This window comes from Chlorocebus sabaeus, chromosome X (genome assembly GCF_047675955.1).
Source record: "Chlorocebus sabaeus isolate Y175 chromosome X, mChlSab1.0.hap1, whole genome shotgun sequence".
In the NCBI taxonomy this organism is placed as follows: Eukaryota; Metazoa; Chordata; class Mammalia; order Primates; family Cercopithecidae; genus Chlorocebus; species Chlorocebus sabaeus.
Genome location: NC_132933.1, coordinates 95,669,606 through 95,695,779, shown reverse-complemented (window position 1 = coordinate 95,695,779; position 26,174 = coordinate 95,669,606). Strand labels below are relative to the sequence as shown.

At 40.2% G+C, this 26,174-nt stretch overlaps 1 protein-coding gene across 2 annotated transcripts in view; it reads left to right on the top strand.

Moving 5' to 3' along the window:
- Nucleotides 1-26,174, top strand: part of FAAH2 (fatty acid amide hydrolase 2) — a 221,124-nt gene that overhangs the window by 156,781 nt on the left and 38,169 nt on the right. For both annotated transcript variants that reach the window (XM_007991886.3, XM_007991885.3), the window contains 2 exons: nt 3,912-4,023; nt 5,542-5,736. In XM_007991886.3, the coding sequence (XP_007990077.1) occupies nt 3,912-4,023; nt 5,542-5,736 (307 nt within the window). The remainder of the gene's footprint in view (nt 1-3,911; nt 4,024-5,541; nt 5,737-26,174) is intronic.

The window sequence follows — 26,174 nt, the reverse complement described above, 5'->3', positions numbered from 1 at the left end:
TCCAGGAAATTATCCATTTCTTCTAGATTTTCTAGTTTATTTGCATGGAAGTGTTTATATTATTCTCTCATGGTAGTTTGTATTTCTGTGGGGTTGGTGGTGATATCCCCTTTAACCTTTTTTTATTGTGTCTATTTGATTCCTCTCTCTTTTCTTCTTTATTAGTCTTGCTAGTGGTCTGTCAATTTTGTTGATCTTTTCAAAAAACCAACTCCTGGATTTATTGATTTTTTGGAGGTTTTTTTGTGTCTCTATCTCCTTCAGTTCTTCTCTGATCTTAGTTATTTCTTGCCTTCTGGTAGCTTTCGAATGTGTTTGCTCTTGCTTCTCTAGTTCTTTTAATTGCGATGTTAGAGTGTCAATTTTAGATCTTTCCTGCTTTCTCTTGTGGGCATTTAGTGCTATAAATTTCACTCTACACACTTCTTTAAATGTGTCCCAAAGATTCTGGTATGTTGTATCTTTGTTCTCATTGGTTTCAAAGAACATCTTTATTTCTGCCTTCATTTCGTTATGTACCCAGTAGTCATTCAGGAGCAGATTGTTCAGTTTCCATGTAGTTGAGCGGTTTTGATGGAGTTTCTTAATCCTGAGTTCCAGTTTGATTGCACTGTGGTCTGAGAGACAGTTTCTTATAATTTCTGTTCTTGTACATTTGCTGAGGAGTGCTTTACTTCCAATTATGTGGTCAATTTTGGAATAAGTGCGATGTGGTGCTGAGAAGAATGTATATTCTGTTGATTTGGGGTGGAGAGTTCTATAGATGTCTATTAGGTCTGCTTGCTGCAGAGATGAGTTCAATTCCTGGATATCCTTGTTAACTTTCTGTCTCGTTGATCTGTCTAATGTTGACAGTGTGGTGTTTATGTCTCCCATTATTATTGTATGGGAGTCTAAGTCTGTTTTTAAGTCTCTAAGGACTTGCTTTATGAATGTGGGCGCTCCTGTATTGGGTGCATATATATTTAGGATAGTTAGCTCTTCCTGTTGAATTGATCCCTTTACCATTATGTAATGGCCTTCTTTGTCTCTTTTGATCTTTGATGGTTTAAAATCTGTTTTATCAGAGACTAGTATTGCAACCCCTGCTTTTTTTTGTTCTCCATTTGCTTGGTAGATCTTCCTCCATCCCTTTATTTTGAGCCTATGTGTGTCTTTGCGTGTGAGATGGGTCTCCTGAATACAGCAGACTGATGCGTCTTGACTCTTTATCCAGTTTGCCAGTCTGTGTCTTTTAATTGGAGCATTTAGTCCATTTAGATTTAAGGTTAATATTGTTATGTGTGAACTTGATCTTGCCATTATGATATTAACTGGTTATTTTGCTCATTAATTGATGCAGTTTTTTCCTAGCCTTGATGGTCTTTACATTTTGGCATGTTTTTGCAACGGCTGGTACCGGTTGTTCCTTTCCATGTTTAGTGCTTCCTTCAGGGTCTCTTGTAAGGCAGGCCTAGTGGTGACAAAATCTCTAAGCATTTGCTTATCTGTAAAGGATTTTATTTCTTCTTCATTTATGAAACTTAGTTTGGCTGTATATGAAATTCTGGGTTTAAAATTCTTTTCTTTAAGAATGTTGAATATTGGCCCCCACTCTCTTCTGGCTTGAAGAGTTTCTGCCGAGAGATCTGCTGTTAGTCTGATGGGCTTCCCTTTGTGGGTAACCTGACCTTTCTCTCTGGCTGCCCTTAAGATTTTTTCCTTCATTTCAACTTTGGTGAATCTGGCAATTATGTGTCTTGGAGTTGCTCTTCTCGAGGAGTATCTTTGTGGCGTTCCCTGTATTTCCTGGATTTGAATGTTGGCCTGCCCTACTAGGTTGGTGAAGTTCTCCTGGATGATATCCTGAAGAGTGTTTTCCAACTTGATTCCATTTTCCTCCTCACTTTCAGGCACCCCAATCAGACGTAGATTTGGTCTTTTTACATAATCCCATACTTCTTGCAAGCTTTGTTCTTTTCTTTTTCTTCTTTTTTCTTTAGGTTTCTCTTCTCGCTTCACTTCACTCATTTGATCCTCAGTCGCTGATATTCTTTCTTCCAGTTGATCGAGTCGGTTACTGAAGCTTGTGCATTTGTCACGTATTTCTCGTGTCATGGTTTTCATCTCTTTCATTTCGTTTATGACCTACTCTGCATTAATTACTCTAGCCATCAATTCTTCCACTTTTTTTCAAGATTTTTAATTTCTTTGCGCTGGGTACATAATTCCTCCTTTAGCTCTGAGAAGTTTGATGGACTGAAGCCTTCTTCTCTCATCTCGTCAAAGTCATTCTCTGTCAAGCTTTGATCCGTTGCTGGCGATGAGCTGCGCTCCTTTGCCGGGGGAGATGCGCTCTTATTTTTTGAATTTCCAGCTTTTCTGCCCTGCTTTTTCCCCATATTTGTGGTTTTATCTGCCTCTGGTCTTTGATGATGATGGTGACGTACTGATGGGGTTTTGGTGTAGGTGTCCTTCCTGTTTGATAGTTTTCCTTCTAGCAATCAGGACCCTCAGCTGTACGTCTGTTGGAGATTGCTTGAGGTCCACTCCAGACTCTGTTTGCCTGGGTGTCAGCAGCAGAGGCTGCAGAGGATAGAATATTGCTGAGCAGCGAGTGTATCTGTCTGATTCTTGCTTTGGAGGCTTCCTCTCAGGGGTGTACTCCACCCTGTGAGGTGTGGGGTGTCAGACTGCCCCTAATGGGGGATGTCTCCCAGTTAGGCTACTCAGGGGTCAGGGACCCACTTGAGCAGGCAGTCTGTCCCTTCTCAGATCTCAACCTCCGTGTTGGGAGATCCACTGCTCTGTTCAAAGCTGTCAGACAGAGTCGTTTGCGTCTGCAGAGGTTTCTGCTGCTTTTGTTGTTGTTTATCTGTGCCCTGTCCCCAGAGGTGGAGTCTACAGAGACAGGCAGGTTTCCTTGAGCTGCTGTGGGCTCCACCCAGTTCGAGCTTCCCAGAGGCTTTGTTTACCTACTTAAGCCTCAGCAATGGCAGGCGCCCGTCCCCCAGCCTCGCTGCTGCCCTGCGGTTAGATCGCAGACTGCTGTGCTAGCAATGAGGGCAGCTCCGTTGGCGTGGTACCCTCCCGGCCAGGTGTGGGATATAATCTCCTGGTGTGCCTGTTTGCTTAAAGCACAGTATTGGGGTGTGAGTTACCCGATTTTCCAGGTGTTGTGTGTCTCAGTTCCCCTCGGTAGGAAAAGGGATTCCCTTTCCCCTTGCACTTCCCAGGTGAAGTGATGCCTCACCCTGCTTCAGCTCTCGCTTGTCGGGCTGCAGCAGCTGACCAGCACTGATTGTCTGGCACTCCCTAGTGAGATTAACCCAGTACCTCAGTTGAAAATGCAGAAATCACCTGTCTTCTGTGTCGCTCGTGCTGGGAGTTGGAGACTGGAGCTGTTCCTATTTGGCCATCTTGCTCCGCCCACCCGAATTATAATTCATATACCATGCAATGTGCCTATTTAATGCATACAATGTAATGGATTTTAGTGCATTAAGAATTGTACAACAATCATCACAATTTTAGAATATATTCATCATTCCTAAAAGAGACTTCATACTCATTATCAGTCACTCTACAGTCCACTTGCCCCTCCATAGCCTTAAGTAACCAGTAATCTACTTTCTGTCTCTATAGATTTGATTATTCTGGATATTTCATGCGAATAGTCTCATAAGTGTGTGGTGTCTTGTTACTGACTTCTTTCACTGGGCACAATGTTTCAAGTTTTATCTATATTTTATCATATATCAGCACTTACATTGTGTGACTAATATTTTATTAATAAATTTTATTTATGTATTCATCAATTGACTGGTATTTGGCTGTTATGCATAATCCTACTATAAAACTTTTATAGATATTTTTGTCTTTACTATTTTGAGAAAATATTTTTGTATTTTATTTCTCATTTTCAATCTCAGGAACCTGTGAAATTTGTGGATTTGCTTGGTGACCATGGGAAACATGTCAATCCTCTGTGGGAGTTGATCAAATGGTGCCTGGGTCTGTCAGTGTATACCATCCCTTCCATTGGTATGTAAATCATCTTCTACATAGACCAGTTTGATGTCCTGTAATATTTCTTAATATCTAAATATAAATTTTGGACTAAAAGCCCCATGCAAGTACAAAATCCAGGGAGGCAGTGAAATCTTAAAGCTCCAAAATGATCTCCTTTGACTCCATGTCTCTAATCCAGGTCATGCTGATGCAAGAGGTGGGTTCCCATGGTCATGGGCAGCTCCACTCCTATGGCTTTCCTGGGTATAGCCTCCCTCCAAGTTGCTTTCATGTGTTGGCATTGAGTGTCTGTGGCTTTTCTGGGTGTACTGTGTAAGCTATCAGTGGATCTACCATTCTGAGGTCTGGAGGACAGTGGCCCTCTTCTCACAGCTCCACTAGGCAGTGCTCCAGTGGGAACTCTGTGTGGGTGCTACAACCCCACATTTCCCTTCCACACTGCCCTAGCAGAGGTTCTCTATGAGGGCCTTGTCCCTGCATCACACCTCTGTCTAGGCAGTCAGGCATTTCCATACAAACTGTAAAATCTGGGCAGAGGTTGTCAAACATCAATTCTTGATTTTTGTTCACCCACAGGCCCAACACCACATGGAAGCCACCAAAGCTTGGGGCTTCCATCCTTTGAAGCAATTACCTGAGCTCAACCTTACCCCTTTTAGCCATGATTCCAGCCGTAGCTGGAGGGGCTGGAATGCTGGACACCAAGTCCCTGGGCTGCACACAGCAAGAGGGCCCTGGGCCTGGTCCACGGAACCATTTTTCCTCTTAGGTCTCTGAACCTGTGATGGAAGGGGCTGCCACAAAGGACTCTGAAATGCCCTGGAGACATTTTCTCCATTGTTTTGGAGATTAACATTTGGATCCTCCTTACTTATGTAAATTTCTGCAGCCAGCTTGAATTTCTCCTTAGAAAATGGGTTTTTTCTTTTCTATCCATCGTAAGGCTGCAAATTTTCCAAACTTTTATTCTGTTTCCCTTTTCTGAGGGACTTGCTCTCATGTCCAGGCTGGAGTGCAGTGGTGCAATTATGACTCACTACAGCGTTGACCTCCTGGGCTTAAGCAATCCTCCTGCCTCAACTCCTAAGTAGCTGGGACTACAGGGGCTCACCACCACACCTGGCTAATTTTTATATTTTTAATAGATATGGGGTTTCATCATATTGCCCAAGCTGGTCTTGAACCCCTGGGCTCAACTGATCTGCCAGCCTTGGCCTTGAGAAGTGCTGGGATTACAGGCATGAGCCACCGTGCTCAGCTATAATGGGTTTTCAATTATGTGAACAATCCTTATGATGTACTATGCAGTAGCAGAGGCTAGAAATGTTATATGTAGCATTACTAAAACAAACTAGAAGGAGTTAAAGGTAAATGATTGACAATGGATGGTAAGATTATAAAGTTTTCTTTTTCATCACTTTCTCAGTGTTCTATAATGAACATGTATTACTTGAATAAGGAAAGATAAAAAACACTATGAATTAAAATGAAGTTTATTACCTTAATTTGATATATGTTATCATTCTGTAGGGCTGGCTTTGTTGGAAGAAAAGCTCAAATATAACAATGAGAAATACCAAAAGTTTAAGGCCGTGGAAGAAAGCCTGCATAAAGAGCTGGTGGAGATGTTAGGTGATGATGGTGTATTCTTATATCCCTCACATCCCACAGTGGCACCTAAGCATCATGTCCCTCTAACACGGCCTTTCAACTTTGCTTACACAGGTACCTAATTGTATTCCTTGCATTCTGTAATCTTAAAGAAATAGAGATGTATGTTTCCAAGGAAAACATAATTTTCTTTTGCAGTTGGACAAGTTTTAAACATGCAGGTATAAAAATGTTGTGTGATTGAAAACTCCAGAAAACAGTTGCTAATGTCATATGTGGAATATACTTTGCCAATATCTGGTTTCTCCCCAAAACCCTACAAGTGCATATGAGTATCCACATTTTACAGAACTGTGCCTCAGGGAGGTTCAGCCACTTGTCTTCTATCACACAGTGTGATCACACTAGATGCAAAGTCTCCCCTGGCTGCTCTGAATTAAACCAAGTTAAGCTTTTCTCAGGATCTCTGGCTTCCCAGAAGATTCTAGTACAAAAGACAATTCTCCAAGGGATCGTTTACTTGCCTTAGCTATCATCCCCTTTGAATTCAATTCATTCTACTGTTCACCAAACTAGTTTTCTTTACCTAGTTTTTAAGCTATGGATGGATCATGATTATGTGAGGTGTAAAGGCCCATGGATCCATACTAGGTCAGTTTCTATGGTTTCTCCAGGGTCTTGTCCCAGGGAACCACACTATTCTTTGAGATGAAGATAGAAAAGTCTTCATCAAATACGCATTCTCACCCAAAAAACCTGTGGTCCACTTAAAGTTGGAATTTGGAATCCTTTGCTCTGCAATTTTCTACTTGTGCATCTTAGAGGAAAACATTGAATCTTTCTCAACTTATTTCCTATCTAGGAAGTCAGGGTAATCTATGCCTTGCAGTGTTGCTGTTAAGATTAAAAAAAAAAATACATGTAAATTAATTAACATAAGGGTTGTGGAGGATGAGAGAGAGGATATTAAATAGTCTCTATCCTTAATTTCCTCACCCTTACTCTCTCCCTGGCTTTGGTCACTCACTCTTAATTTCTTCCTTCCTGTCTTCCTGTCTGTCTCTTTCTTTCTTTCTTTCTTTCTTTCTTTCTTTCTTTCTTTCTTTCTTTCTTTCTTTCTTTCTTTCTTTCTTTCTTTCTTTCTTTCTTTCTTTTTCTTTCTTCCCTCCCTCCCTCCCTTCCTGTCTCCCTCCCTCCCTCCCTCTCTCCCTCCCTTCCTTCCTTCTTTCATGGAGTTTCGCTTCTGTTGCCCAGGCTGGAGTGCAATGGCACAAGCTCGGCTCACTGCAACCTCTACCTTCCAGGCTCAAGCGATTCTCCTGCCTTAGCCTCCCAAGTAGCTGGGATTACAGGAGTCTGCCACCACACCAGGCTAATTTTTGTATTTTTAGTTGAGACACGGTTTTGCCATGTTGGCCAGGCTGGTCTCGAACTCCTGACCTCAGATGATCTGCCTGCCTTGGCCTCCCAGAGTGCTGGGATTACACACATGAGCCACCATGCCCGGCCTTAATTTCTTAATTCTTTGAAAAAAGTTGCTGCCTAAATTGCTCTGTTTAAGTTTCTAGCACCTAGCTCCTCGGTTTCTGAAGACAGGTAAAATACTTTAGTCAGTAGGCTAGAATCCAAGGAGAAATATACTGTTTATACCTTTTGGGGAGGACTTTCCTCAGCTTGAGGCTTCCTATGGTTTGCAACTTTTCCCTCTAGTTTAGTCTTGAACACATTTAAAGAGTGTCCCTTGTAAGCCAGATGATATTCTAGGTAATATGGATACAAGACTCATGATAGATGATAACTGCAATTTAGCAAGTTTCTAATATATATGAGGTACTAGGAGCCAGAAATTCTATACATTATCTCATTTATGTTTCCCCCAAATCCCTCACAGCATCTGAAGTTATCTTTGTGTAAAACCTGAGAAGGGAAACTGAATGACTTATAAAGTGATTTAAGGGTCAGGGTCAGGACTGAAATTCAGTTGTATTCTATCTGACTTTAAATGCAATGTCATTTTCACTACATGTATGGGTTGATAATACTCAGTTATGATTTGTTTTTATTGTCTTTACTAAAGCTGAAAATATATGAGGTTTGGGAGATCTTTTGTCAAAGATGTAGAATTGTTGGATGCCAAATAGGTTAATGTTTTATTGCTGGTTCTTTTTTTTTTTTTTTTTCCTACTGAGACATTCTCCTCTGTTTCTCAAGCTTGTATAAGCTTCTTATGTTTGTCTCCTACTTACAAGAGGGGTAAATTAAATCAGATATTTAATTTTTGGGCCTTGGCTTTCTTACAGCTAAGGTGAGGGTGCTACGTTGACTTTGAAGGATGGTTGGAAGGATTTAATGTAATAATGTGTAGAGTACTTTAAAATTATTGATAATAGTGATGATAATACCATTTATTGAAGACATGTATATGTTTATATTGATATTAATGTAGGTAATATCAATATCCCTGCTTTACTTCATAGTATTAGTTATATGTGTTTTCCTTGTTTTATCTATTCCTAGAATTGTTCTGAGTTTTACATGTCTCATCTCATTTTATCTTACAGCAGCCCTATAAAAAGGAGAAACTATTAGTGTCCTCATTTTACAGATGAAAGAATTTAGACACAAAATTCCTTAGGAGACATTTGCAAAGTCACATAGCTAAGATAGTATTGGAACTGGGACTTTATCCCAGGCCCTATGATTTCAGAGGAAGTGACCTTATTTATTACACAGAAGAGGAAACGGGAGGCTGAATAGGATCTCTCAGCTATGAAGTGAAGTGATAAGGATTCAAACCCAGGTCTGTCTGATTCTAAAGCCTACTGCTCTTAATTAACTCTCTTCCCTTGTTCTTCTGCCTCACTTGGTGCTCAGTGAACCAAAGTACCTTCTCTTACTTTGCTTCATTGACACTCTACAACGAGAATAAATTTATTAAGCGTGTATTGTGAACTATACTGTATGCACTGGTGTTAGATGAATCAGATACATTCCATGCCCTCAGGGAGCTCCTAGCTTAGTACAAGAGAGAAGAAAAATGTTAACAGAGAATTTCAATAGAAGAAAACAAAGGAAGGCTTTCTGGAATAGGTGACCCCTGACCTGGGTCCTGAAGGAGAACTAGAAATTAGTCAGAGGAAGGATGTTGGGTAAGTATTACAGTGGTCCAGGCAGTAGGAACCCCATGAGGAATGGAATAGAAAAACACATCAGGAACACTGTGGACAGAGGGTATAAACACTACACTAACTGGAGAGATTAAATTTTTAATAGAGGAGTGAGAGGAGGAGCATGAGTTTGAAAAGGTAAGCGTGTCATGGAGAACATTCACAGCCATGCTAAAAATCGCAAAAAAAAACACCTTATGTTATTTGTCTTGGCAACCTGCCCCATCCTCCTTTCTTTGCATAATGTCACTGGAATAACACAGTAATGAAAGAGAATAATCTAGCCTACAGATTCTTTGAACATTTGATTAGCCTATGCTATTTCCTGGTAACATGCAATCAACAATGTTTCATACCATTGTATCTCAAATAAGTTATTTACAGCTTTCTTCCACTTTAGTCATACAATGATTATCAACATAACACCTATATGTCATAATAATTGGGAGAGGTGATTACCAGGACAGATGGAAGGAAACAGCTTACAAAAGTGGCCTTCCACTGGCTTTCTTCCCTCTCCCCACTTCAGTTTAGATGTCTGTACTCAAAGATCTCTTGGACTATTTATATCCTGAGATGAACAACATTGGCCATACAGCATTTTAAAGATCTCATCTGAGAAACCCACTGATATTGGTTCCAGGAATGTTAAGCAGATCTTTTGTGACCTCTTCAGCATCCAACATTAGCATGAAACTCAAGATTTGTATGTTAGGTTTGGCAAAATCATAACATGCCACCCTCAAGAGTCCCTCTTGTACCCATGCCAATCATTAACAATTGATCACAGCATTCTTTTTCTTTGAGAACAAATTTGGCTTTGTGATGTTTCAACAGAGTGGGCTTGGTCACCTCCCCAATTGATAAACTAGACACAAAAAATAAAATGTTCATGTAGTCTAAGCAAAGATTCTCCATAACAAAATAGTCTGCAATATTGTTAGCTCCTCAAAGGCTGTGGTCTGTATCTATCTTGTTCACCTATGTAATCCCCGTTGACTAGGACATTGCATTGTTGCACAAAATGCATAATTCTTTTTGTTAAACTAACAAATGTATAATTAAAAATATGAATAAGAATGAGCATCCCAGAATAGCAGTAATAAGCTCAGCAAATTCTGTCTCAAACAAACCAACAATAAAAGTAGAAAAATTACTGGAAACAACCATTTCAGGTGTGAAAATGATCAAATGGCATAAAGCAAATTCAGGAGCATTTATTCAAGAAAAATTAGTGATTCCTAACAGGAAAAGTTGTAGTCTATGATATTTAAGCTGGGATCTGTTTTCCCCCTGCACTTCTCAGATACAACTTTGAGGTACAAAAGTTTCACACTGAGTAGAGTAAGGCAGACCTTAAAGACTGACAACTCCCATTCTTTCCAGACCCATGTTACACAGCATCTGTTGTGGGCAAGTAGAGAATACTGCTACATCCAACAGCTCCCATTACCTGTGGCACCTTATTGTAGAAGTTCCAAACAAGGTCATGACTGGTCATAAGTACTTGCAGCTCTTCAACTCTGCCCAAGAGAGGCTGATTTTACATGGAGCAGAATATGGAAGATCTTAGATGCAAAAAATTCCATGAAAGCTAAAATTTCAGTGATACTAACAAAATTCTTAGCAACATACTCCAGAGGTAGAGAAAAATCAGAATCAAGAGTTGATAAGACATATTACACACCCAATATAGAAGTATCTGGATTCATAAAGTAAGTTCTTCCTAACCAATGAAAAGATTTAGACAGCCACAAATAATGATGGGGGATTTTAACACCCCACTCACAGAGTTAGACAGATCACTGAGGCAGAAAGCTAACAGAGAAATTCTGGACTTAAACATGACACTTGACCAATTGGACCCAATCGACCTCTACAGAGTACTCCACACAACAACCACAGAATATATATTTTTCTCATCCATACACAGAATATATTCTAAGGTCCACCACATCCTTGAACATAAACCAAATCACAATAAATTCAAAGAAATCAAAACCATACCAACCAGATTCTCAGACCATAGTGTAATAAAAGCAGAAATCAATACCAAGATCTCTCAAAACTACCAAAAAAGTGGAAATTAAACAACTTTCTACTGAATAACTCTTAGGCAAAAAGCAAAATTAAGACAGTAATTAAAAATTACTTTGAAATTAATGAAATAGTAGACACAGCTTACTCTCTCTGATGCAGTTAAGATGCAATTTGAGATGCAGTTAAAGCCGTGATAAGAGACAAATTTATAGTGTTAAACACCTTCATCAAGAGGTTAGAAATATTTCATATTAACAACCTAAAGACACAGTCAAAAAAACAAGAAAAAAAAAAGAACATCCAACTCCAAATATAGTAGAAGAAAGTAAACAACTAAATCAGAGAACTGAGCTAAATTGAGACCCAAAAGTCCATACAAAAGGTCAATGAAAACAAGTGTTGATCCTTCAAAAGAATAAACAAGATTGATATACCATTAGATAAACTAACAAGGAATAATAATAAAAAAAAAGATCCAAACGAGCACAATAAGAAACAACAAAGATGACATTACAATTGATTCCACAGAAATAGAAAAGTTCCTTAGAGACTATACAGAACACCTTTGTGCACACAAGTTAGAAAATATAGATACAATGGATAAACTCCTAGAAACACACAACCTCCCAAGATATAATTAGGGATAAAAGTGAAGACATGAACATATAAATAACAAGTTCATAAATTGAATCACTAATAAAAAAAACTTACCAACGAAAAAGAGCCCAGGACCATGGATTCATGGCCAAATTCTACCAGACATATAAGGAAAAACTGATACCAATCGTACTCACACTTTTCCAATAAAATCAAAGAGGAGTCTTCTCCCTAATGCATTCTGTGAATCGAGCACCATTCTGGTACCAAAATCTGGCAGAGACAAAATGTATAGTAAATTAAAAAAAAAAAATTCAAGTCAATGTCCCCAATAAACATGGATGCAAATCTTCTCAACAAAATAATAGCAAACTAAATCCAGCAGCACATCAAAAAGTTAATCCACTACAGTCATGTAAGTTTTATTTCTGGTATGCAAGGTTGATTCAATGTACACAAATCAATAAATGTGATTCATCAAATAAACGGAATCAAAAGCAAAAGCTATGTGATCATCTCAATAGATACACAAAAAGCCTATAATATAATCCAACATCCCTTAATGACAAAAGCCCTCAACAGATTAAACATTAAAGTAACATACTTAAAAATAGTAAAAACCATCTATGATAAACCCACAGCCGACATAATACTGAATGAGCAAAAACTGGAAGAGTTCCCCTTGGGAACTGGAACAAGACAAGTATGCCCACTTTCACCACTCCTATTCAATATAGTACTGGAAGTACTAGCCAGGGCAATGAAGAAAGGGAATAAATAAAAGGCACCCAAATAAAAAGAGAGAAAATCACATTCTCTCTCTTTACTGATATGATTCAATACCTAGAAAACCCTAAAGACTTTGCTAAGTCTCCCGGAACTGATAAATGAATTCAGTAAAATTTTAATATACTAAACCAATGTACAAAAATTATTAACATTATTATACACCAATATTGTTCTAGGTGAGACTCAAATGAAGAACAGAATTCCATTTACAATAGTCACAAAAAACGGAATACCTAGGAACCCATCTAACCAATGAGGTAAAGATTTTTACAAGCAGAACTGCAAAACACAGCTAAAAGACATCAGAGAGAACACAAATAAATGGAAAAATATTTCTTGCTCATATATTGGAAGAATCCACATAGTTAAAATGGCCATACTGCCCAAAGCAATTTACAGATTCAACAATATTCCTATCAAAATATCAATGCCATTTTTGACAAAATTTGACAAAATTATTCTTAAATTCATTTGGAACAGAAAAGAGCCTCAATAGCTAAAGCAATATTAATCAAAAAGAACAAATACAGAAGCATCACATTGCCCAACTTCCAAATGTTCTATAAGGCTACAATAATCAAAACAGCATGGTACTGCTACAAAAAAAAAAAAAAAGATGCACAGATCAAGGAAACAAAATTGAAAACCCAGAAATAAACCTGCCACCTACAACCATCTGATCTTCAACAAAATGAGCAAAAGTAAGCAATGGAGGAAGGACTCTCTATCCAATAAATGATACTATAATAGTTTGCCTGCCATATGCAGAGGAATGAAACTGGATCTCTACCTGTCACCATATATGAAAATTAACTTCAGGTAGATTAAATATTTAAATGTAAGACCTCAAACTATAAAAATATTGACAGATAGCTGGGCAGGTGTCATGTAATCCCAGCTACTCAGGAGGCTGAGGCAGTAGAATTGCTTGAACTCAGGAGGCAGACGTTGCAGTGAATCAGGATGGCACGACTGCACTCCAACCTGGGTGACAGAGCAAGACTCCATAAAAAGAAAAAAAGGAGAAGAAGAAAAAAGAAAAAAAAATCCTAGAAGAAAACCTAGGAAGATGGATGTCAAGATGGCTGAATAGGAACAGCAGCTTCAGTCTGCAAGTCCCAGTGAGACCAACGCAGAACGGGGGTGATTTCTGCATTTGCAATTGAGGTAACCTAATCATCTCACTGGGACTGGTTAGGCAGTGGGTGCAGACCATGGAGGGCAAGCAGCAGCAGTTTTGGGCATTGCCTCACCCAGGAAGTACAAGGAGCAGGGGGCCTCCCTTCCTCAGCCAAGGGAAGCCATGAGGAACTGGGCTATCCAGCCCAGATATTACCCTTTTCCCACAGGTTTGCAATCCACAGAACAAGAGATTCCCTCTTGTGCCTACACCACCAGGGACCTGGGTTTGAAACACAAAACTGGGAGGCTGTTTGGGCAGTCACTGAGCTAGCCCCAAGAGTTATTTTCTTGTTGTTCCCAAGTGGCACATGGAACTTCACTGAGACAGAACTGTTCACTCCGCTGGAAAGAGGGAAAGGGGGCTGAAGCCAGGGAGCCAAATGGTCTTGCTCAGTGGTTCCCACTCCCATGGAGACAAGCAAGCTACAAACCACTAGCTTGAAATTCTCACTGCCAGCACAGGAGTCTGAAGTCAACCTGGGATGATCTAGCTTGGTGGGGGGAGGGACATTCACCATTACTGAGGCTTGACTAGGCCGTTTTCCCTTGAGAGTGCTAAAGAGGTCTGGAAGTACAGACTGAAGAGAATTCAACACCGCATGGCAAAAGCAGCTGTGGCCGGACTGCCTCTCTAGATTCCTCCTCACTAGGCAGGTTATCTCTGAAAGAAAGGCAGCAGCCCCAGGCAGGGGCTTATAGATAAGTCTATCATCTCCCTGGGGCAGAGCACATGGGGGTGACTGTGGGCACAGCTTCAGTGAACTTAAATATTTCTGCCTGTTGGCTCTGAGGAGAACAGCAGATCTTGACAAGGGAGTTTATCCCAGAACAGTGCTCCAGCTCTGCTAAGGGAGAGACTGCCTCTTCAAGTGGGTCCCTAAACCTTGTGCCTCGTGACTGGGAGAGACCTCCCAACAGGATTTGACAGACACCTCATACAGAAGAGCTCTGGCTGGCATCAAGCCAGTGCCGCTCTGGGATTGAGCTTCCAGAGGAAGAAGCAGGCAGCAATATTTGCTGTTCTGCAGCCTCCGCTGGTGATACCCAGACAAATAGGTTCTGGAGTGGACCTCCAAGAAACTTCAGCAGATATGCAGAAGAGGGGCCTGGCTGCTACAAAAAAACTAACAAGGGCGGAGCAAGATGGCCAAATAGGAACAGCTCCAGTCTCCAACTCCCAGCGCAAGCAACACAGAAGACAGGTGATTTCTGCATTTTCAACTGAGGTACTGGGTTCATCTCACTAGGGAGTGTGGGACAGTCGGTGCTGGTCAGCTGCTGCAGCCCAACCAGCGAGAGCTGAAGCAGGGCGAGGCATCACCTCACCTGGGAAGTGCAAGGGGAAAGAGAATCCCTTTTCCTAGCCAGGGGAACTGAGACACACAACACCTGGAAAATCAGATAACTCCCAACCCAATACTGCGCTCTACCAAGGATCTTAGCAAACGGGCACATCAGGAGATTATATCCCACACCTGGCCAGGAGGGTCCCACGCCCACGGAGCCTCCCTCATTGCTAGCACAGCAGTCTGCGATCTCGTGGCAAGGTAGCAGCGAGGCTGGGGGAGGGGCGCTCGCCATTGCTGAGGCTTAAGTAGATAAACAAAGCTGCTGGGAAGCTCGAACTGGGTGGAGCTCACAGCAGCTCAAGGAGTCCTGCCTGTCTCTGTAGATTCCACCTCTGGGGAGAGGGCACAGCTAAACAACAATAAAAAGCAGCTGAAACCTCTGCAGACGCAAATGACTCTGTCTGACAGCTTTGAAGAGACCAGTGGATCTCCCAACACGGAGGCTGAGATCTGAGAACGGACAGACTGTCTGCTCAAGTGAGTCCCTGACCCCTGAGTAGCCTAACTGGGAGACATCCCCAACTAGGGGCAGACCGACACCCCACACCTCACACGGTGGAGTACACCCCTGAGAGGAAGTTTCCAAAGCAAGAATCAGACAGATACACTCGCTGTTCAGCAATATTCTATCTTCTGCAGCCTCTGCTGCTGATACCCAGGCAAACAGAGTCTGGAGTGGACCTCAAGCAATTTCCAACAGACCTACAGCTGAGGGTCCTGACTGTTAGAAGGAAAACAAACAGGAAGGACACCCACACCAAAACCCCATCAGTACATCACCATCATCAAAGACCAGAGGCAGATAAAAAAAACTAACAAAAAGAAAGCAACAACATCAACATCAGCATAAAGAAACCCATACAAAACCCCATCCAAAGGTCATCAACCTCAAAGATCAAAGGTAGATAAATCCATTAAAATGAAGAAAAAACAGCACAAAAATGCTGAAAATTCTAAAAACGACAATGCCTCTTCTCCTCCAAGTGATCACAAATCCTCTCCATCACGGGCACAAAAATGCATGGAGAATGAGTTTGATGAATTGACAGAAGTAGGCTTCAGAAAGTGGGTAATAAAAACTCATCTGAGCTAAAGAAGCACTTTCTAAACCAATGCAAGGAAGGCATGAAGACAAGATTGGAGAAAAAAGAATGAAAAGGAATGGAAAAAAGCCTTCAAGAAATATGGAACTATGGGAAAAGAATGAACCTATGATTGATTGGGGTCCCTGAAAGTGTTGGGGAGAATGGAACCAAGTTGGACAACACACTTCAGGATATTATGCAGGAAAACTTCCACAACCTAGCAAGACAGACCAACATTCAAATTCAGGAAATACTGAGAATACCATTAAGATACTCCTCAAGAAGAGCAACCCCAAGACACGTAATCATCGGATTCTCCAAGGTTGAAAGGCTGGAATAAATGTTAAGGGCAGCCAGAGAGAAGGATCAGGTTACCTACAAAGGGAAACCCACCAGACTAACAGCAGATGTCTCCACAGAAACCCTACAAGCCAGAAGAGAGTGGGAGCCAATATTCTCCAAGAAAAGAATTTTTAACTCAGAATTTCACTAAATATGGAAAGGAAAATCTGATACTAGCCACTGCAAAAAGACACTAAAATATAAAGACCAATGACACTATGAAGAAACAGCATCAACTAACATGCAAAATAAGTAGCTAGCATCATGATGACAGAATCAGTTTCACACACAACAATATTAACCTTAAATGTAAATGAGCTAAATGCCCCAATTAAAAGATACAGACTGGTAAATTAGATAAAGAGTCAAGACCCATCAATGTGCTGTATTCAGGGGACCCATCTCATGTGCAAAGACACACATAGGCTCAAAATAAAGGGATGGAGGAATATTCACCAAATAAATGGAAAACAAAGGAAAGCAGGGGTTGCAATCCTAGTCTCTGATAAAACAGACTGCAAACCAAAAATGACCAAAAAAGACAAAGAAGGGCATTACGCAATGGTAAAATGATCAATGTATAAAGAAGAGCTAACTATCCTAAACATATATGCACCCAATACAGGAGCACCAGAATAATAAAAAAAAGTTCTCAGACATCTACAAAAAGACTTAGACTCCCACACAATAATAATTGGAGACTTTAACACTCAGCTGTCAATATTAGATGGATCAATGAGGCAAAAATGTAACAAGGATATTCAGGACTTGAACTCAGCTCTGGACCAAGAGAACCTAATAGACATCTACAGAGCTCTACCCCAAATCAACAGAATATACATTCTTCCTAGCACCATATAGCACTTATTCTAAAATTGACCACATAATTTAAGTAAAACATTCCTCAGCAAATGCAAAAGAATGGAAATCATAAAAAAGTCTCACAGAACACCGTGCAATCAAATTAGAACTCAGGATTAAGAAACTCACTCAAAACCACACAACTACATGGAAACTCAACAAACTGCTCCTGAATGACTACTAGGTAAATAACAAAATTAAGGCAAAAATAAATAAGTTCTTTGAAACCAGTGAGAACCAAGACAGAACATACCAGAATCTCTGGGACACAGCTAAAGCACTGTTAAGAGGGACATTTATAGCACAAAATGCCAAATTCGGAAAATGATAAAGATCTAAAATCAACACCCTACCGTCACAATAATAAGAACTAGAGAAGCAGGAGCAAACAAATTCAAAGGCAATCATAAGACACAAAATAAAATGAGAGCAGAATTGAAGGAGAAAAAGACACAAAAATCTCTTCAAAAAAAATCAACAAATACAATGGAGCTGGTTTTTCGAAAAGATTAACAAAATAGATAGACCACTTGCCAGATTATTAAAGAAGAAAAGAGAGAAGAATCAACCAAACACAATAAAAAATGATAAAGGGAATATCACCACTGATCCCATAGAAATACAAACGACCATCAGAGAATACTATAAACACTTCCATGCCAATAAACTAGAAAATCTAGAAGAAATGGACAAATTCCTGTACACATAAACCCTCCCAAGACTAAACCAGGAAGAAGCCACATTCCTGAATAGACTAATCACAAGTTCTCAAATTGAGGCAGTAGTTAGTAGCCGAAAAAAAAAGCCTAGGACCAGACACATTCACATCCGATTTCTACCAGAGGTACAAAGAGGAGTTGGTACTATTCCTTCTGAAACAATTCCAAAGAATAGAAAAAGAGGGATTCCTCCCTAACTCATTTTATGAGGCCAGCATTGACCTGATTCCAAAACCGGGCAGAGACACAACAAAAACAGAACATTTCAGGCCAGTATTCCTGATGAACATCGATGCAAAATTTCTAAATAAAATACTGGCAAACCAAATCCACCTGCACATCAAAAAGCTTATCCACCACGATGAAGTCGGCTTCGTACCTGTGATGCAAGGCTTGTTCAACATACACAAATCAATAAATGCAATCTATCACATAAAGACAACCGATGATAGAAAACACATGATTGTCTCAATAGATGCAGAAAAAGCCTTCAATAAAATTCAACACCGCTTCATTCTGAAAACTCTAAATAAACTGGGTATTGATGGATCATATCTCAAAATAATAAGAGCTATTTATGATAAACCCATAGCCAATATCTTACCACATAGATGAAAGCTGGAAGCATTCCCTTTAACAACCAGCAAAGACAAGGATGCCATCTCTCACCTTTCCTATTCAACATAGTATTGGAACTTCTGGCCAGGCCAAACAGGCAAGAGAAAGAAATAAAGCCTATTCAAATTGGAAGTGAGGAAGTCAAATTGTCTCTGTATGCAGATGACATGATTGTATATTTAGAAAACGCCATCATCTCAGCCCCCAAACTCCTTAAGCTGATAAGCAACTTCAGCAAGTTCACGATACAAAATCAGTGTCCAAAAATCACAAGCATTCCTATACACCAATAATAGACAAGAAAGGAGCCAAATCATGATTGAACTCTTATTCACAATTGCTACAAAGAAAATTTAAAAACCTAGGAATACAACTTACAATTGACCTGAGGGACCTCTTCAAGAGGAACTACAAACCACTGCTCAAGGAAATAAGAGAGGACACAAACAAATGAAAAAACATTCCATACTGATGGATAGGAAGAGTCAATATTGTGAAAATGGCCATACCACCCAAAGTAATTTATAGATTCATTTCTATTCCCATCAAGGTATTAGAGACTTTCTTCACAGAACTAGAAAAAGCTAATTTAAATTTCATATGAAACCAAAAAAGAGCCCATATAGGCAAGAAAACCATAAGAAAAAAGACCAAAGCTGGAGGCATCATGTTACCTGACTTTAAACTATATTACAAGGCTACAGTAACCAAAAAAGCATTTGTTACTGGCACCAAAACAGATATGTAGACCAATAGAGCAGAACAGAGGTCTTAGAAATAACACCACACTTGTATAACCATCTGATCATCGACAAACCTGACAAAAACAAGCAATGAGGAAATAATTACCTGTTTAATAAGTGGTGCTGGGAAAACTGGTTGAACAGACACTTCTCAAAAAAAAGACATTTATCTGGCCAACAAACATGAAAAAAAAGCTCATCATCCCTGGTCATTAGAGAAATGCAAATCAAAACCACAATGAGTTACCATCTTACCCCAGTTAGAATGGCGATCATTAAAAAGTCCAGAAACAACAGCTGCTGGTGAGGATGTGGAGAAATAGGAATGCTTTTACACTGATGATGGGAGTGTAAATTATTTCAACCATTGTGGAAGGCAGTATGGCAATCCCTCAAGGATCTAGAACCAGAAATGCCATTTGACCTAGCAATCCCAGTACAGGAATATACCCAAAGGATTATAAATCATTCTACTATACAGACACATCCATACATATGTTTATTGCAGCACTATTTATAATAGCAAAAACTTGTAACCACCCCAAATGCCCATCAATGATAGATTGAATAAAGAAAATGTTGCACATATACACCATAAAATACTATGCAGCCATAAAAATGAATTAGTTCATGTCCTTTGCAGGGACATGGATGAAGCTGGAAACCGTCATCCTCAGCCAACTAACACAGGAACAGAAAACCAAACAGTGAATGTTTTTACTCAAAAGTGAGAGTTGAACAATAAGAAGACATGGACACAGGGACGGGAACATCACATACCATGGCCTATTATGGCATTGGGGGAAAGGGGAGCAAGAGCATTAGGACAAATACCTAAAGTATGCGGGGCTTAAACCCCAGATGGTGGGTTGATAGGTGCAGCAAACCAACATAGCAAATGTATACCTATGTAACAAACCTGCACATTCATCACATGCATCCAAGAACTTAAAGAAAAATAAAAATAATTTTTAAAAAGAAAGAAAACCTAGTAAATACTTTTCTTGACATGGGCTTTGACAAATAATTTATGGCCAAGTTCCTAAGAGCAATTGCAACAAAAACAAAAATTGACAAATGAAACCTAATTAAAGTAAAGGGCTTCTGTGCAACAAAATAAATTACTAACAGAATCAACAAACAGGTAACAGAATGGGAGAAAACATTTGCAAACTATGCATCCAACAAAGGCCTAGTATCCAGAATCTACAAAAAACTTAAACAAATCAACACACAAAAAAGAAACCACCTGAACATGTTGGGTACTATGTTTATGGCCTGCAAAATAGAATCACTAGAACCTCAAGCCCCAGCATCATGCAATTTACGTGTGTAACAAACCTGCATGATGTGTACCATTTATTATATAATAAAAGTTGAAATTAACCAAAAAAATGACAACAAAAACAAAATCAGGCAATATAATCATTCTTTTATCCTGGACTTAGAAGACAAATAATACAATGAGGATATTTAGGGATATTCAAACAACTAAAGAAAACTATGGATCACTTTTACGGAGGGTGGAGCAAGATGGCCGAATAGGAACAGCTCCAGTCTCCAACTCCCAGCGCGAGCGACACAGAAGACCGGTGATTTCTGCATTTTCAACTGAGGTACTGGGTTCATCTCACTGGGGACTGCCAGATGATCGGTGCTGGTCAGCTGCTGCAGCCCGACCAGCGAGAGCTGAAGCAGGGCGAGGCATTGCCTCACCTGGAAAGCGCAAGGGGGAAGGGAATCCCTTTTCCTAGCCAGCGGAACTGAGACACACAACACCTGGAAAATCGGGTAACTCCCACCCCAATACTGCGCTTTAAGCAAACAGGCACACCAGGAGATCATATCCCACACCTGGCCGGGAGGGTCCCACACCCACGGAGCCTCCCTCATTGCTAGCACAGCAGTCTGTGATCTACCGGCAAGGCAGCAGCGAGGCTGGGGGAGGGGCGCCCGCCATTGCTGAGGCTTAAGTAGGTAAACAAAGCTGCTGGGAAGCTCGAACTGGGTGGAGCTCACAGCAGCTCAAGGAAACCTGCCTGTCTCTGTAGACTCCACCTCTGGGGACAGGGCACAGTAAACAATAACAAACGCAGCAGCTCTGCAGACGCAAACGACTCTGTCTGACAGCTTTGAAGAGAGCAGTGGATCTCCCAACATGGAGGTTGAGATCTGAGAAGGGACAGACTCCCTGCTCAAGTGGGTCCCTGACCCCTGAGTAGCCTAACTGGGAGACATCCCCCATTAGGGGCAGTCTGACACCCCACACCTCACAGGGTGGAGTACACCCCTGAGAGGAAGCTTCCAAAGCAAGAATCAGACAGGTACACTCGCTGTTCAGAAATATTCTATCTTCTGCAGCCCCTGCTGCTGATACCAGGGCAAACAGGGTCTGGAGTGGACCTCAAGCAATCTCCAACAGACCTACAGCTGAGGGTCTTGACTGTTAGAAGGAAAACTATCAAACAGGAAGGACACCTACACCAAAACCCCATCAGTACATCACCATCATCAAAGACCAGAGGCAGATAAAACCACAAATATGGGGGAAAAGCAGGGCAGAAAAGCTGGAAATTCAAAAAATAAGAGCGCATCTCCCCCGGCAAAGGAGCGCAGCTCATCGCTAGCAACGGATGAAAGCTGGACGGAGAATGACTTCGACGAGATGAGAGAAGAAGGCTTCAGTCCATCAAATTTCTCAGAGCTAAAGGAGGAATTACGTACCCAGCGCAAAGAAACTAAAAATCTTGAAAAAAAAAGTGGAAGAATTGATGGCTAGAGTAATTAATGCAGAGAAGCTCATAAACGAAATGAAAGAGATGAAAACCATGACACGAGAAATACGTGACAAATGCACAAGCCTCAGTAACCGACTCGATCAACTGGAAGAAAGAGTATCAGCAATGGAGGATCAAATGAATGAAATGAAGCGAGAAGAGAAACCAAAAGAAAAAAGAAGAAAAAGAAATGAACAAAGCCTGCAAGAAGTATGGGATTATGTAAAAAGACCAAATCTACGTCTGATTGGGGTGCCTGAAAGTGACGGGGAAAATGGAACCAAGTTGGAAAACACTCTTCAGGATATCATCCAGGAGAACTTCCCCAACCTAGTAGGGCGGGCCAACATTCAAATCCAGGAAATACAGAGAACGCCACAAAGATACTCCTTGAGAAGAGCAACGCCAAGACACATAATTGCCAGATTCACCAAAGTTGAAATGAAGGAAAAAATCTTAAGGGCAGCCAGAGAGAAAGGTCGGGTTACCCACAAAGGGAATCCCATCAGACTAACAGCAGATCTCTCGGCAGAAACTCTTCAAGCCAGAAGAGAGTGGGGGCCAATATTCAACATTCTTAAAGAAAAGAATTTTCAACCCAGAATTTTATATCCAGCCAAACTAAGTTTCATAAGTGAAGGAGAAATAAAATCCTTTACAGATAAGCAAATGCTTAGAGATTTTGTCACCACTAGGCCTGCCTTACAAGAGACCCTGAAGGAAGCACTAAACATGGAAAGGAACAACAGGTACCAGCCATTGCAAAAACATGCCAAATTGTAAAGACCATCAAGGCTAGGAAGAAACTGCATCAACTAACGAGCAAAATAACCAGTTAATATCATAATGGCAGGATCAAGTTCACACATAACAATCTTAACCTTAAATGTAAATGGACTAAATGCTCCAATTAAAAGACACAGACTGGCAAACTGGATAAAGAGTCAAGACCTATCAGTCTGCTGTATTCAGGAGACCCATCTCACATGCAGAGACATACATAGGCTCAAAATAAAGGGATGCAGGAAGATTTACCAAGCAAATGGAGAACAAAAAAAAAGCGGGGGTTGCAATACTAGTCTCTGATAAAACAGACTTTAAACCATCAAAGATCAAAAGAGACAAAGAAGGCCATTACATAATGGTAAAGGGATCAATGCAACAGGAAGAGCTAACTATCCTAAATATATATGCACCCAATACAGGAGCACTCAGATTCATAAAGCAAGTCCTTAGAGACTTACAAAGAGACTTAGACTCCCATACAATAATAATGGGAGACTTCAACACTCCACTGTCAACATTAGACAGATCAACGAGACAGAAAGTTAACAAGGATATCCAGGAATTGAACTCATCTCTGCAGCAAGCAGACCTAATAGACATCTATAGAACTCTCCACCCCAAATCAACAGAATATACATTCTTCTCAGCACCACATCGTACTTACTCCAAAATTGACCACGTAATTGGAAGTAAAGCACTCCTCAGCAAATGTACAAGAACAGAAATTATAACAAACTGTCTCTCAGACCACAGTGCAATCAAACTAGAACTCAAGACTAAGAAACTCAATCAAAACCGCTCAACTACATGGAAACTGAACAACCTGCTCCTGAATGACTACTGGGTACACAACGAAATGAAGGGAGAAATAAAGATGTTCTTTGAAACCAATGAGAACAAAGATACAACATACCAGAATCTCTGGGACACATTTAAAGCAGTGTGTAGAGGGAAATTTATAGCACTAAATGCCCACAAGAGAAAGCAGGAAAGATCTAAAATTGACACTCTAACATCACAATTAAAAGAACTAGAGAAGCAAGAGCAAACACATTCGAAAGCTAGCAGAAGGCAAGAAATAACTAAGATCAGAGCAGAACTGAAGGAGATAGAGACACAAAAAACCCTCCAAAAAATCAATGAATCCAGGAGTCGGTTTTTGGAAAAGATCAACAAAATTGACAGACCGCTAGCAAGACTAATAAAGAAGAAAAGAGAGAAGAATCAAATAGACGCAATAAAAAATGATAAAGGGGATATCACCACCGACCCTACAGAAATAAAAACTACCATCAGAGAATACTATAAACACCTCTACGCAAATAAACTAGAAAATCTAGAAGAAATGGATAATTTCCTGGAAACTTACACTCTTCCAAGACTAAACCAGGAAGAAGCTGAATCCCTGAATAGACCAATAGCAGGCTCTGAAATTGAGGCAATAATTAATAGCCTACCAATCAAATAAAGTCCGGGACGAGATGGATTCACAGCTGAATTCTACCCGAGGTACAAGGATGAGCTGGTACCATTCCTTCTGAAACAATTCCAATCAATAGAAAAAGAGGGAATCCTCCCTAACTCATTTTACAAAGCCAACATCATCCTGATACCAAAGCCTGGCAGAGACACAACAAAAAAAGAGAATTTTAGACCAATATTCCTGATGAACATCGATGCAGAAATCCTCAATAAAATACTGACAAACCGGATTCAGCAGCACATCAAAAAGCTTATCCACCATGATCAAGTGGGCTTCATCCCTGGGATGCAAGGCTGGTTCAACATTCGCAAATCAATAAACATAATCCAGCATATAAACAGAACCAAAGACAAGAACCACATCATTATCTCAATAGATGCAGAAAAGGCTTTTGACAAAATTCAACAGGCCTTCATGCTAAAAACGCTCAATAAATTCGGTATTGATGGAACGTACCTCAAAATAATAAGAGCTATTTATGACAAACCCACAGCCAATATCATACTGAATGGGCAAACACTGGAAAAATTCCCTTTGAAAACTGGCACAAGACAGGGATGCCCTCTCTCACCACTCCTTTTCAACATAGAGTTGGAAGTTCTGGCTAGGGCAATCAGGCAAGAGAAAGAAATCAAGGGGATTCAGTTAGGAAAAGAAGAAGTCAAATTGTCCCCGTTTGCAGATGACATCATTGTATATTTAGAAAATCCCATTGTCTCAGCCCAAAATCTCCTTAAGCTGATAAGCAACTTCAGCAAAGTCTCAGGATACAAAATTAATGTGCAAAAATCACAAGCATTCTTATACACCAGTAACAGTCAAACAGAGAGCCAAATCAGGAATGAACTTCCATTCACAATTGCTTCAAAGACAATAAAATATCTAGGAATCCAACTTACAAGGGATGTAAAGGACCTCTTCAAGGAGAACTACAAACCACTGCTCAGTGAAATCAAAGAGGACACAAACAAATGGAAGAACATACCATGCTGATGGATAGGAAGAATCAATATCGTGAAAATGGCCATACTGCCCAAGGTAATTTATAGATTCAATGCCATCCCCATCAAGCTACCAATGAGCTTCTTCACAGAATTGGAAAAAACTGCTTTAAAGTTCATATGGAATCAAAAAAGAGCCCGCATCTCCAAGACAATCCTAAGTCAAAAGAACAAAGCTGGAGGCATCACGCTACCTGACTTCAAACTATACTACAAGGCTACAGTAACCAAAACAGCATGGTACTGGTACCAAAACAGAGATATAGACCAATGGAACAGAACAGAGTCCTCAGAAATAATACCACACATCTACAGCCATCTGATCTTTGACAAACCTGAGAGAAACAAGAAATGGGGAAAGGATTCCCTATTTAATAAATGGTGCTGGGAAAATTGGCTAGTCATAAGTAGAAAGCTGAAACTGGATCCTTTCCTTACTCCTTATACGAAAATTAATTCAAGATGGATTAGAGACTTAAATGTTAGACCTAATACCATAAAAATCCTAGAGGAAAACCTAGGTAGTACCATTCAGGACATAGGCATGGGCAAAGACTTCATGTCTAAAACACCAAAAGCAACGGCAGCAAAAGCCAAAATTGACAAATGGGATCTCATTAAACTAAAGAGCTTCTGTATAGCAAAAGAAACTACCATCAGAGTGAACAGGCAACCTACAGAATGGGAGGAAATTTTTGCAATCTACTCATCTGACAAAGGGCTAATATCCAGAACCTACAAAGAACTCAAACAAATTTACAAGAAAAAAACAAACAACCCCATCCAAAAGTGGGCAAAGGATATGAACAGACAGTTCTCAAAAGAAGACATTCATACAGCCAACAGACACATGAAAAAATGCTCATCATCACTGGCCATCAGAGAAATGCAAATCAAAACCACAATGAGATACCATCTCACACCAGTTAGAATGGCGATCATTCAAAAGTCAGGAAACAACAGGTGCTGGAGAGGATGTGGAGAAATAGGAACACTTTTACACTGTTGGTGGG